The following is a 15,582-nucleotide window of genomic DNA, read 5'->3' as shown; positions in this document are numbered from 1 at the left end:
GAGTGAATAATGACGCAACATCAGTGAGCGCAGGAACGCGCTGAAGTCATCTACTGTGGACTCCACAAAAACATGTAGGCTTAGCCTATAATCTCTGTGAGTAAAGATTTTCAAATGCTAATTAAAAATGTATCTTAGTTTAATTTGTTAAAAAAAATACTTAATTGGTGCGTTGGTCTATTTATAGGCTAAATGAGCCAATGTCTATTTAGAGTGCTGAGATGTTTAGATGTTACAGACAGGGTTCTAAATTAACTTTTTTGATCACCAGCCAATGTGGCTGGTAACTTTCTAAAGTTACCAGCCAATCAGAATTTCCACTAGCCATTTTTTTTTTTTGATAAGAATAACAAATTATGAGTGCCACTGAATACATTTGATCATTTTATTAACATTGTTGGCATGAAAAACACATATAAAGTACAATGCATACAACAAAATATACACTGACTCAAATTAAAAATTATTAGTTCCCACCACGAAATTGCTTGTTTTGTTTTTTTCTTTCGCGTAACTTATATGCGGCAATCCTGACAAAGCATTACGACATTCTTGTTATCAAACACAAGCCATTCATGACCCGTCAGCCATTTGGCATTAAATTTTCTTTTCTTTGTTTCTCTGTCGATATCCTCATCCCCTGCCATGTTCCTCTTTTTGTCCCCAGAAATCTGTCCCAACCACCGCCGCATTTAGTTTAATCTTAATTTTTTTCTTTAATAGCTAACTCCCTCCTCTTTCATTCTATGCTCCCTGCTCTGGCTCCATTCGTTCTTCTTCCTTATGTTTTCTGATGGACGCTCTATTCGTTTCCATGTTTTTTCGCACTGGTTTCACTGCAAACTGCGTGCAGCCAATGGGCATATGAAACATCATCATGTAGCATTACAGCGCTGTGTTCATGGGAAATGTAGGAAGTGCTTCCAGGGGGATAAATGACCGAGAACAGAGCCTCATGTCATGCATCACCAACCAAACTGGCTAGTAAGTTTTAATTAACACCCGCCAAAATGAATTTTGAATGTTAATTTAGAACCCTGGTTACAGAGGACTTGTTTTATTTCTTTATTCCAATTTTCAAGTGGCCTAGTCTACATTAGTTATGAATAAATTATGTTAAAACGTATAAATGACTTATTCTTGACAAAAGGCAAAAGAGCTGTGTGTGCGCGCACATTTGAATAAATGTTGGGTTGTAAACGGGTTCGGCTTTTAGAAAACTGTCAATCAAAATGTACTTGTCAGGCTCGGGTCCTGTCAGGCCTAGCTTTTAAGGCCCGATTACAGCTCTACTTCCATCTATGTACTGACCAGGCTTAGCCCTGCTTAGCTTCAGTGGGGTTTTGTAAGTATTGTCTTGAGTGGTGTATTTTAAGATTAAACTTTCCCAGATCTTGTGCTACCTAGCCTGTAGCGTATAAATTATCATTCTGTTTGTGTTATATTGTTCATGAAGTAATCTAGACAGAATTTTAAGGATATACTGAATTTTAAGTTCAGTGGACGAACCGTTTATTGAAGTATAAACTAGTCCAATTTGGATTTCAATTAAATTTCAATTTAAGCAATTTGAGTCTCCAGATTTGATTCTTCTCAAAATAAATGAGCTAATATTTCCTTACACGCTAATCCCTGTCTGTGTGAATCAGGGCCTATATGTATTGAGGGCACCATAACTTTTGTTTTGTTTTAAATAAAAGAATCACTTGTTTTACTTAAATGTGATGATATTTTCCTGTTCAAATAGTTTGATTAAATCGTATGGGGACACAAATAAATATTTGCATTTAAACAGAAGGATGTTGTTTACTTTGAATCACCCTTTTTTTTCCAAGACCATATTAATTGCATTCCTGCAGGTTCTCTGATTGAAAAGAGTAAAAATCAAGATTGGTTTGATCATATTTCCATGTAGATTCAATGTTAAATAAGTGGTTTAAGTTGAATAAATGTTGGATTTTTTTTTTTTTTTCAATGTTACAATGTTAAACAGCTGTGGTTGTACAGTAAGCTATCATTGGTCCTAATGGACAATGGACCGGCAGCTGTGTCCACCATAATATCGAAGTAAGTGCGCATCATTGATCATTGTTCTCGTTAAAATATGTATCGTAACATGTGATCTGCAGTTTAGTTCAAAGATGAATTATTGTGAACCTATAGCACTCCTCGCTGTCATTAAAACATAGCATACCACATGAAATGATGTAGCCTATTGTTCATAAAATTATGTTTTTTTTTGTGTGTAAAATTATCTCTATTAATGCGAGTGGAGTATTTAATGTAAATGTGTATAAATCGACATGAAAACAGAGTTTTAAATCGTTGTTTACTTCATTACCTTTCTTACTTCAGGAAAAAGAATTCGTACGCATGAATGAATAAGCATGAATAGATTTTAAAAAATCGTCCAACCCAACAGGTAGTGGCAGCAGTAAGAAGTAATTTGGTGGAAACGTCTGTTAATTATATTAGCTGCATCTGATATCGCATACTAAGAAGTTAAACAAAAGCTCGCGCGTTTCCTAATTTATTTCAATGATATGTTTTGGATCATCTCTGCTCAACCCTATGGTTCAACCACCTTATGAATAGCCTACATGTATACATATATAATCTGAGGCTTTTATTGCATTGAAATATCCCTGTTATTTCCGACTCTAGAGCCTAACATGTGCCAATCAGCACGCTTGTCTTCTGATAAACCAATCCGAAGGCATCTTGTCTTTAGTGCGGACCAATAGGAGCAGAGACAGCGTGGAGCTTCCTTTTCCAGCAGAAGTGAACTATCTGACCTAGCGGCTGGGTGCAAGGAATGCTGCAGTGCACTCTACGTGGTTATGGGAGGAATGGGAATGATTAGGATTGCCCAACAGTGTCGAGATCGTATTGCAGTAGTGAGAGTATACAATAGATTTTTCTTTTAAAATTAAATACGTGTTGTATTCAATCCGTTCTGTAAGGAACTATGGATGTGCATTCTTTCAGCATAGGATTATCGAATGATTATCGCGATCCATATTTCTGCAAATCACGCTCTGCTTAAAGCCGCCAAGGTCCAAGCAGTCTTCTGCAGAAACACAAAACATCGGTGCACCTAAAAGGGAAAGCTCGGATCGACTGCTGCCTGTGCTTTTATTATTATTATTATTATTTGTATCATTAGTAATCTCATGCTTGCCCTTCAGAACCGAACAGAACATGTTTTCAGTGCGGATCGTCACGGCGGATTATTACATGAGCAGTCCGATCAGAGAGTTGGACGTCTGTTACTCTGAGTTCAGAGAGAGCGATGTCAAGAAAGTGCCCGTGGTGCGGATATTTGGGGCCACACCAGCAGGTATGCATGCATTCATTTGTGTGTTCATACACCGTGAAACATCAGCTAACTGTTGACATTCGGGTCTACGGTAAAAAAAAAAAAAAAAACTTTGTAATTTGACAGTTTCTGGGTCTGTTTTTTTTTTTTTTTTTTTTGGTGTTTGAGTGGTTTTGCTCCATACGCCATGTTGTAAACACGTCTGACCGCCATGTGGACGTGTTTACTCCGATCGTATAAGCCATCTCTTCTGCCCATTCCTATGTTGTATTACAAGACCCAAAACCACATAAAACGAAAGCAACAAATAACATCTGTGCCCATATTTATGTGTCTGTTTTCATTTTTATGTGATCGTAATACTGGCTGGCTTTTTCGTCATTGTGGATTAGATCGCAGGGAGAAGGACGGTAAAGAACTGGTGTGTGGGTGGGGGGTGTCATTGTTCTGGAGTAGTGATATTAGTGAAAATTAAAATTATAAAGTGGCATTAATTTGACTTGGTTTCACAAGACATAGAATGTACAGTCTTTTTCTATTAAAATGGAAAATATATAAAAAAATTATAATTATTTTGCTAATCCTGCAATCAAATATTCCACTCCCTAACTGAGGGGGGTCATTGTTCTGGAGTTTTGATATTAGTGAAAATTAAAATTATAATGTGACATTAAAGTCTCTCTCTCTTATTGTTTAAATAACTGCTTATTCATAAAAAAACCCCCTGCTATTTCTATCTAATTCAATTTGATTTTTTTTTTAACTAGCATCACACATTGACCAACCATTACATTTCTTATTTTTTTTGAGAACATCATATTCTTGCATTAAACAAAGTTGACAAATATTTAAATCTCTTAATTACATTTTGAATGTCCAGGTGTTCAGGTGGCACTGTAGCACTGATATATGTTTGACAAAATAATAAATACACTATACCTAGCTAGATCTAAATCCAGAGGACCATTTGTATCATCATCATTGTGTTCCGTCCTAAAATGCAGTTACACCATTTTCACTATAGGCATAATAGTATAACTTTCTGTAAAGTTGCTTTGAAAAAAGTGCTTTACTAATAAATAATAAATAAAAAGTGTTGGTGTTGTCCTGAAAATAATTTAAATTGGTTTTACAAGATGTGAAAGTACAATCTTTTTCTATTAAAATGTATAATATATAAAAATGGATAATTATTTGGCTAATCTTGCAATCAAATATTCCGCTCCCTAACTCCCTCAGATAAATAATTTCAGTGAGTTCAGTGGTTTGGTCTTTAGCTGACTGAGCTCAGAGTTTAATGTGTCTTGTAACGCTCTTGCTGTAAGCATAAAAGTTTTAAGGAGTTTTATTGCCGTTACAACAGATTGTGTTCCTGACTGTGGATCTGCTCCTCCTTGCACTGGCTGTTCTGTCCAGCCAGCCAGATGCTCTTGAGCTCTAACTTTAACATGCTGCTTGCTTACCACGCTTGATGTAAGGAAGTACCTGAACCTTATTATTGTGCATCTGTTCCTTTTTTATTTTATGTATTTATTTATTTATATTTTTACATAATCAGTGTTTTAAGAAACTTTAACTTGAATAAAGCAGTCAGATTAACATGATCCTAACTGGTTGGTTGCAGCCACTAATACAGACTGTTCAGTCCAGCCAGTCACAACGCAGATGCATTGAAGAGGTTAGTTTTGCACCTTAGCAAAGGAGATAGGTATAAAAAGTCTGGGCCTTGTGTGTGTGTGTGTATGTATGTATGTATGTATGTATGTATATATATATATATATATATATATATATACACACACACACATACACACACACACACACACACACACAAACACAGTACAGACCAAAAGTTTGAACACACCTTCTCATTCAAATAGTTTTCTTTATTTTCATGACTATGAAAATTGTAGAGTCACGCTGAAGGCATCAAAACTATGAATTAACACATGTGGAATTATATTTGGAATTATATACATAACAAAAAAGTGTGAAACAACTGAAAATATGTCATATTCTAGGTTCTTCAAAGTAGCCACCTTTTGCTTTGATTACTGCTTTGCACACTCTTGGCATTCTCTTGATGAGCTTCAAGAGGTAGTCACCTGAAATGGTGTTCCAACAGTCCTGAAGGAGTTCCCCAAAAGATACTTAGCACTTGTTGGCCCTTTTGCCTTCAGTCTGTGGTCCAGCTCACCCCTAAACCATCTGGATTGGGTTCAGGTCCGGTGACTGTGGAGGCCAGGTCATCTGGCGCAGCACCCCATCACTCTCCTTCTTGGTCAAATAGCCCTTGATGCCTTCAGTGTGACTCTACAATTTTCATAGTCATGAAAATAAAGAAAACTCTTTGAATGAGAAGGTGTGTCCAAACTTTTGGTCTGTACTGTATATGTATATATATATGGTAATTGATTACATGATGTGGCAATTAAAGGTGCTGTAGGGAACTTTTGTAAAAAAATATTTTTTACATATTTATTAAACCTTTCATTATGTTCTGACAGTAGAATATGAGACAGATAATCTGTGAAAAAAATCAAGCTCCTCTGGCTCCTCCCAGTGGTCCTATTGCCATTTGCAGAAAGTCATGCGCTCCCGGTAAGAAAACAACCAATCAGAGCTGCGGTCCGTAACTTTGTTTGTGTTCAAAATGTAGGAAAATGAACATAATAAGCAAGTACACCATGAATCCCTTTTCCAAACCGTGTTTTTAGCTTGTCCTGAATCACTAAGGTACACCTATAATAAGTGTTTATATTCGGACTATTTTAGATTGCTTCGGGGGTACCGCGGCGGAGTAACCCAGTAACTTTGTGATTCTTCATAGACATAAACAGAGAGAAGTAGCTCCGGCTACAATGTTCTTCCGCAAGACACAAGCAGTTCTGTTTATTAACCGCTAGAGCTTCAAAAGTTCCCTACCGCAGCTTTAATTAATCTAATTAATCGCACATAAAATTTGGCTGGAAAATTACTCCCAAAATATAATTTAAAGTCATAATTGTGTAAAGCATCAAACAGACATTGAAATAAGTAGCATCAGCAAGAAACATTTAGTTTATTAAAATTATCACAAATGCTCTTTTGGACCATGAGGGTGAGTAAATTACTCTTGGCTCTCTGTAAGGCTAATATTGCTAAAGATACCACTGTCTCTGCCTGTTTCCACTACTGCTGCCTTCAAGTGCTACCAGAATCATGAATAGGAATGTGGTAGTTAAAAATTAATTTATTCTGTTCTCTTGTATTATAAATGCCTGTCTATGAATATAACGATAAAAATATAGTTCTAAAAATCATCTTCAGTATTAAAGAATAGAAGAGTCCACACCAAAACTATAGCGATAAACAAAGAGAAAAAATATAATTGGAATCACTTTGAGAAAATTTTTTTTTCCAGCTCAAGAATTTAAAGCGGCAGACACGCGTGCACTTATAATAAACAGAAGACATTGTCCACTGGTGTGGACGCTAATATCATTATCTTTATAGTTCCCTTCCGAGGGAACTTTGAACTGCATCCTGTAGAGGTCGCTATCGGGAACGCCTTTAGTGTGACGTATACATCTAAACATGACAATAACATTGGTCGGCGACAGCCTGTGACGTCACTACCCGGCACGACCACAGTATAAAACGGCACCAGGAGAGCACTCCATCCTCTTCTTCATATTCAAATGAGCTTGATGGGATCGCAGATGGACATGGTTGATGAGTTGAAAAAGGGTCTTTCCATTCCACGCTCATTGATCAAGGATGAGAGTGAGCTGATTGATGAAGATGCTATCTTGCTTACATTGTCTGATCCAATGGCTAATGCTCTGCTGGCTCCAAGCCAGGATGAGCAGAAGATTTCAGTTGAGAACGAAGACTAAGTGCTCTCAATCCTCCTGCCCTGTGTATGATGAGCTGCTTGAGGTTAAGTAATCATGCCATGGTCTCATTGTATACCATTGCAGTGCTTCAGGCATATCAGGCTGAACTGTTGATAGACATGGATAAAGGTCAGGTTCTATAACCGGATGAGGTGGCAGAGTTGCGCTGCACCACAGATCTTGCTCTCCGTGCCACTAAGCAGGCCGTCACTGCCATTGGCAGATCCATGGCAGCCATAGCAGGGTTTTTCCTGGGTCAAAACTGGTCTTCGGTGGTGGCTGACCAACATGGTCATCCACACACAGCAACCCTAGTACCCAAATGATCCGCAAGCCCAATATTGACAATAAATGTTAAATTTAAAATTAATACAAAGAAACATTTTGTGATATTTTTTTCTTATCCTGTTTATTCATGAAAAAATAATCACTGTCATCCTTTCTTGCACTCTTTGCAAAAAAAAGCTGTGATTTTTTTCCACGACTGGCTTTCATAGTTTAGAAAGATAAAATCATTTTTTGATAGACCTGATAATTATTTTAGTATAATCATATCAATTATAAAGTAGCATTAAAAATGTAGCGTTAAAAGGTGTAATAATGTAATTTTTTACCATATAAAATTTTATAAAATTAGTAGCTAGCTAGCAACAGCTTGCTTTGTGCTTTGATCTAGTGTCAACTTTAAATGATTTTATAGGTAATTTACTACACATTGTCATAGGCCTATACATACTGTGGATTATTAAGGCAAAATTTTACTAAACCTATTGCTAAATGGGGTAAGCACACAAACTTTCTCATTTCAGATGTGTATGTTCTTCTAAGAAGTAATGATTCATTATACACCAATTCAGACACTGATGGGCAGTGCTTTAACCATTCATTATAATAAATCAGCTCAAAGGAGTCATTAGGTGGTGAATCGGACTTAAGCGGACGTGTTGTGTGGGAATTAGGGCTATGCCGGTATCAAATCTTCCTGTTGCGATTAATTGCTCATGCTTTTATCACGGTAAACGGTATTGTTACAGTATTGAAATGTAGTTTAAAAAGTGCTCATAATACACTATAACAGGTTAAAAAGCGTTTTTTCTTTTAACAAAAATAGCTGAACATTTAAATGCAATAAAGCAATACAGAAAAATATATAAAGTTAAAAGTTTTGCATAGGTTAAAATGTAAAAGAACTATAAAGACCCATAGATATCACTTTACAATAAGATATCATTAGTTAACCATTAACATGCACAATGAGCAATAGCTACATTTGCTACAGAAGTTATTCTCATCTTAATAAAAAAATTAAAGTTTTTGTTCATGTTAGCTCATTAAATAACACAGTTGCTACTTTAGATTATAACAACGTGTTATTAAATATTGGAATACCTAAGATGAATGAATATTCAGAAGAATATTTAATTGGCAGTTTATGTTAACTGATGAATTAACTAATGTTAAAAATGAAGCCCTAATGTAAAATGTAAATTGACAATAAAAAAAATAAAAACACTTTTAAACAATATTTATGGCATGTTGTAGTCCAGATTAAAATAACCAATTAAGTCTTAATACTTAGGTGTTTGGGACTGTGATGAACATCATAGCAAATACACAAATCTGATTGGCTATTTAAAATTATTTAAATATGTTTTAGAAATTAGGGCAGCTGGTTTATTTGTGGGGTTTCAAGGGTAAGGACTGCATTTTCTGCAGTTTAGCGCCATCTGCTGTCAGAGAGTGAATGTGCTTTCATTCAGCGCATTTCTCATGTGTTCCCCCATGTGCTTCTCATGCGTGCTTGTTTACATTAGAGCGCACACGTGTCTTTCAAGCAGCATACAGCTGTGTTGTGCATTTTGACAGTTGATGGGAATAGAATTTTTAAAATGCATTCCAAATTCTAAAAAAGTTGTAATATATAATTATTCATGGTATTTATAAGTGCCCACGATAACAATATTGTGCATATTAATTACCGTCATATATCACATTACCGAATACCGGCACAAGTCTGGTGAAAATCCTGGCTGTTAGGACATCGTGAAAGATTTGTCAACACTAGGGGTGTAACGGTACATGTATTCGTACCGGACCGTTTTGGTATAGGGCTTTCGGTACAGTGCACGAGTGTACCGAATGACCGAATGCAATATATTGTATGCGGAACATAGGTACATTTTCGTGTTTCCAAACGAACATATTAAGTGGCGGAAGTCTCTGCGTTCAGCGCAAATCCTGCCCTGCAGCTGATTCTAAGGCCGGTGAGACACTGGATGTGTGGCGTTTCTGCTGCGTGTCAGTTGTGTGGCGGCTGCTTCGCGTTTTCTGTGTCTTTACACACCAGAAGCGTGTCTGATGTGGCGCTGGCGCGCTGCTGCTACTATAGGTGACATAGAGGGAGACCGCCGACAGACCAGGCACTTGTCTTCACGACAACATAAAGCCTACTGATAAAGGGAAAAATAGACTATGTTTGACAGGTGCAATATGCCAGTGTATCACCGGCCTAAGGTTTTCAAAAGGCATCATGCGAGTGTGAACATCACTAAAACTAGGAAAAAAACTTTTGTAATTCAAACGCAGTTGAATTGTTGTTGGCATTTAAACAGACCTTTGCTCTTAATTCCGATCGGTCCAACGCAATAATGAAATCTGAGCAGGTCTAAAGACTGAAACTGTTGATGCTGCATTTTACACTTTGGAAAAGTTATATATATATATATATATATATATATATATATATATATATATATATATATATATATATATATATATATATATAATATAATATAATATATATATATATATAATATAATATAATATAATATAATATAATATAATATATATATATATATATATATATATATATATATATATATATATATATTATTTATTTATTTTTTCTAAATATGAGCAGGCCTACAAGCTGGGATTGGTAATGCTGCACTGTTATCATAGTTATTTATTTATTTATATTTTTAATTATATTTTATTATATGATATTGGTTTGAGACTGAGAGTATTTTATTTAGTGGAGAACTTTGCAGCAGTATTTAATTTCTTATTCTTTTTTTTATTTTATATTTATATTTTTTTTTTACAAATTTAAATTTAATTTAATTTTAAATTTAAATTTAATTTATATATATTTTATTAAAAAGTATAAAAAAGTAAGTAAACAAATTGTTAAAAAAGGTCTATAGTAATAAACAACCTGCAGTTTAATGTTTCCATTTCTTTCCCTTACTGTACCGAAAATGAACCGAACCGTGACTTTAAAACCGAGGTACGTACCGAACCGTGATTTTTGCGTACCGTTACACCCCTAGTCAACACACACACACACACACACACACACACACACACCAAACACTTCAAAACTTTTTTGCGTTTATTTAAAGTTATGTCAGTTGCATGTGCGGAATGCTTGTCACAAGTTGTAAGAGAAGATAACTTTTTTTGACTGCAATTCGCACCCAGTGGTAATTCAGCAAACATATTTTCCGAATGCACCACGTGAAACATGGATTCGGTCTTCCGACCTTTAGGATCCATTGATTTTGATGCGAGGGAGAGAGCAGAGAAAGAACTGAAGATGTAGAGTGCCCACGCGGGGGAGGGGCGATGTGCCCGTTCTCTCCGTCAGTAGTCTGCTTCACTCACAAAACCCAATTACAGATCAAATAATCCCTGCATAGTGGTTACGGAGATGGTTGCATTACAGTCTCCTATGCTGGACCTAGTGTTGTCACGGTACCAAAATTTCAGTATTCTTTACCAATACCAGTGAAAATCCATGGTTATTGGTACCAGTTTCGGTATCAAAGCAAAACACTTCTGCCAGCAGGAGGCGCTTGTAGAGCAGGTTTGAGAGGTTTATCCAGTAACGGCTGTAATCAAATGAGCGCCAAGTCATCCATAATTTTCTGAATACAACCAGTTTCCTTCATAAATACATAAAAATTTATTTTTACACACTCAGTGCTCATGTCTATTCAAGGAAGTCAAAGCCATTTGGGAAATCTATTTGTGCCGATCATTTTTGATATTGTAGCAGGCCGCCACAAATAAATCAATGTATGGGAAACACAATGAAACCACTTGAAACATTTTCATTTGATCAAGGCGTCTGTTTTTAAAGTGTTTTCTTAGTTTGGTGTGTTTCCTCCTTTTGATGTCACCATCTCTCAGTGCTTTTATAAAGATGGATAGAGATGGACCTTTTGGATAGTGCATCAAAAAACAAGTTGAACGGGTACTCCGTACGACTGGTACTTGTTTTTTTTTTTTTTTTAAAGAGCTGAATGAAGTTAAGAGAAAACAAATAATGCACACTATAACCTTCTAAACAATTATATGAATAAATCATAAAGTAAATAAATAATTATTCCTTTTATTCTTGCCAATTTTAAGGAATAACCAATAAAATGACTGAAGTGAAAGGAGTCTCTTCAGATAAAGTTTCTGTTGATTACATTACTCCAGTAGGTGGCAAAAATCGACTAATTTTTTTCATTTAATCATTTATTCATTAAGTTTTGAGAAGCAAGTGGGCAGGATTAGTTTTGAAAACCTGGCAATACTGATCTGAACGTGCTGAAGATGTACTTCTAATCACAGAATTAGAGCTGCAACTAACGATTATTTTTTATGTCGACTACTCTAACAATTATTTTTATAAAAATAAATTATTAGTCTTGTGTTCTTTTTTTTTATTAGCTAATGAATCCTTTGGATAACTTTACAAAAAAATATAAGCACAACTTCTAATATAATATTTCAACCTGTATTAATTTTTTGTCCAAAAAATACTTAAATGTGGTTGAAGTTTTTACAGTAGAAAAAAAATAAAGAAGCAAAGAAAATTATTTTACAGTGGTAAATATGAGTTAACGATAGCGTTTATAATTAAACCACAGTAGCCACAAATGTACAGTTCTCTGAGATGTCATGAAATGTTCTTTAGCATCACAAACCATAAAATGTAGTCAGGGTTCTGCTATGGTTTTTCATAATGGGTAAACACAGGTCACAAGTTAACACGATCACATTTCCTTGATTCAGCAGCTGCACGATGTGCCGCCAAGAGTCCTGTCTTGAATCCTGAGATCTGGAGCTGATTCTGTGTAGATCGATAGCCCGGTGGTTCGTGACTGTTGTCTTGCGGCTCTGTCTTTTAACGCTTGTTCGAAACCCTCGACAACACAGACTTACTTTATTTTTAATTTTTTTGTTTATCTTACTTACTTCAGCCTCTACAGGTGATCATACCAATAACTTGTAATCCTTACAAGAATATCAGAATCATGCAATGAGCAAGTCTGTGTTTATCAGACACTTAATAATATCACATCAGTTTGTGCTTTTAGAATCGCCAAATCTGCTGCGGTCGTTCCATCACATCTGCAATTTTTTTTATTTTTTGCACAGCCCTACCATCTAGTTAACAAAGCTAAACAGCATTGCCCTTTGTGTAATAAGTTACAGAAACTGTTAAACGCACCAACTTAAATAATAAAATACACTTACCTTTTGTGGTCCATAAACAACGCCTTCTCCAGACAAAGAAGGAACTGCTCCATCTTTCAAGAATAATCTTTGTTTGAATCTGGCATTAAAGCTGCGGTAGGTAACTCTTGATGCTCTAGCGGTTAATAAACATAACTGCTTGCGTCTTGCAGAAGAACATCGTAGGCGGAACTACTTCTCTCTGTTTATGTCTATGAAGAATCACAAAGGTACTGGGTTACTCCGCCGCGGTACCCCCGAAGCAATCTAAAATAGTCCGAATATAAACACTTATTATAGGTGCACCCTAGTGATTCAGGACAAGCTAAAAAAAACGTTTTGGAAAATGGATTCATGGTGTACTGGCTTATTATATAAATTTTTCTACATTTTGAACATAAACAAAGTTACGGACCGCAGCTCTGATTGGTTGTTTTCTTACCGGGAGTGATGGATTTCTGCAAATGGCAATCGGACCACTGGGAGGAGCCAGAGGAGCATAGGCCTACGCTGAGTTTCATTTATGATGAGATGCGCTCTAGTTCACAGTGCAGTGCAAGTGAACGCGGTGCACTGGCGCTACCATGATCCTATCTAAAAAATGAAAATAATTTTTGATAAAAAATGTTTGTAAAAAATATTTTAATGACACGGTTTTGGCAGTTATAAAGTTCTAATGACGGTGTTCAACTGTAACCGCCGGTCTCACGGTTATATACTAACCGTCACAACCCTACGAACAATGCACTTTCACTTTAATTCAGTGCCTGCAGCACAGCAAAAATAGACTCAGTAGGTTAACAATCGCTGCACTGTTGCAAACGCGCAACCGCTCCTTGAACGCACTGACGGACCCCAACCTTCGTGCAATATGAACGCTGGAATCCGTTAACATGGGTGTGTAAAAAAATACGCACTGCAGACGGAGTATGTGTGAAACAGGCTTTATAACATAACACCAGAGCACTACTGTGTTTACCCTCACCACACCTCGCACTAGAAGTGCAACATTGTAAAGGGTCCGTCTGAAACAGTGTCACGCGGCCGTGGCACAGCATAACGTTCGTTCTGAACGTTGAGTAATTAAATACATCGGTATGGCCGTATATTAAAAATTTATATTGTAACCAAAATATACACCGGTTTTCGGTATGAACTGGTATACCGCTCAGCACTAACTTGTAGTCTGAAGTTGAAAATCTGTATGCCGTCACATGCGTCTGGGTCAGAGTTGGAAAAGTGTTCTTCTACCTTCAGCTTGTAGCAGTACTTGGCCTTTTTGATGCCCCTTTTCAGGTTAGCCCTGGACTTGCTGTAGGCCTGAGTGTCATCTGACCTGAAGGCAGTGTTGCGGGCTTTCAGCAGAAGTCGCACCTCCTTGTTCATCCATGGATTCTGATTAGGGTATGTTGTGATCTGTTTTTCTTTTGTGACACTGTCAATGGTGGTGTTGATGTAATCCGGTGCAGAGGAGGTATAGATATCAATGTTCGTGTGAGAGCCACAGGCAGCCTAAGAAGTCCTGAAGTAAAGAGTCTGCTCCAGCTGGCCACACTTTGATGGTCCTCACTGATGGCTTCACACGGTTGATGAGGGGTGAATACTTAGGGGTGAGAAACAAAGAAAAGTGATCAGACTGTCCAAGGTGGGGTAGGGTTGTCACGATGTAAGCTCTATCAATGTTTGTATAAACATGATCCAAAGTTTTGTCTCATCTAGTGTGTTTGGAAACATGCTGATGGAATTTGGGGAGCACTATCTTTAATTTGGAGTGATTAAAGGGGGGGGGGGGGGGAGCCGTTGTTAACTGAGAAGATGCGCCAATAAACGCTGAAAATGAAGTGAATTTGCGCATCTTCTCTTTTAACAATGGCTCTGTGTAGTAACAGCTGCTCTATGTGAAATCACGCACCTGATGGAATTAACAGCTGATTAGATAACTGGCTTTACTGACGAGATGCGCATAACGATCGGCCGATCGTGATCGGAGCACCCCTAGTGTAGCAAGCACAGAACCATATCCGCTATATACAAACCCGATTCCAAAAAAGTTGGGACACTGTACAAATTGTGAGTAAAAAAGGAATGGAATAATTTACAAATCTCATAAACTTATATTTCATCCACAATAGAATATAGATAACATATCAGATGTTGAAATGCCGCATTTCTACCGCAGGAACTTTACCCAGGAACTAGGGACTTTGGCCTGGTACTTGGTGAGTTTCCACCGCAGGAACCAGGAACTAAATAAAGTTCCGGGTAAAAAAATGCCCCTCAGAAAGTCCCTGCTGGCGAGGTGGTACTTTTTCAAAGTTCCGGAACTTTCGGAGGCGGGACTTTGGCGCTAAACATGCTGATTGGTTGAGTTCATGCAGGACTGGTAGAGTTCAACCACCATTTATTCGGATCAACATTTTCAAAATATTACTGTTATTGTGTCATGAAATGTATTTTAAAAGTATTTCAGGCGAGAATGTAGTTGTTTAAAACTCAAATCTATGGTTTATTTATAAAAACAGCGCCTATTTAAAAATGTGTTTCGCCGATCTAGTAGACGGTGAGCTCCACTCGATCAGCGGGAGCTCAGTCCTCATGTATCCGCAGAGAGCAGCCTCACTTCGGCTAGACCTTCTGATATGTGCCGCTGGCTCTGATGTCTCTTTAGTGGTTAAAACATAACATATAATTCAGCTGCGGGGTAAATCTAACCGGTTTTCTTTGGTCTGCATTCAATTTATCTATATGTTAAAATGAAAATAAAAAAGGCAAATTTATATAATATTTCGTTTCATTGTAATGGCTGCTTATACACATATCCCTGAAGTGAGTACATTTCTGCAGCTGTTAGTATGCTTAAATGAAAACCAAAGA

General features: G+C 36.8%; 1 protein-coding gene across 1 annotated transcript in view; it reads left to right on the top strand.

The window, feature by feature from the left end:
• Nucleotides 1-2,782: 2,782 nt before the first annotated feature.
• rev3l (REV3 like, DNA directed polymerase zeta catalytic subunit) overlaps nt 2,783-15,582 on the top strand; it is a 105,321-nt gene continuing 92,521 nt past the window's right edge. Inside the window, exon 1 of the mRNA XM_052585847.1 lies at nt 2,783-3,340. Within this exon, the coding sequence (XP_052441807.1) occupies nt 3,202-3,340 (139 nt within the window). The 5' untranslated portion in view covers nt 2,783-3,201. The remainder of the gene's footprint in view (nt 3,341-15,582) is intronic.

This window comes from Carassius gibelio, chromosome B20, assembly GCF_023724105.1.
Source record: "Carassius gibelio isolate Cgi1373 ecotype wild population from Czech Republic chromosome B20, carGib1.2-hapl.c, whole genome shotgun sequence".
In the NCBI taxonomy this organism is placed as follows: Eukaryota; Metazoa; Chordata; class Actinopteri; order Cypriniformes; family Cyprinidae; genus Carassius; species Carassius gibelio.
This window is presented reverse-complemented; position numbering and strand designations above follow the sequence as displayed.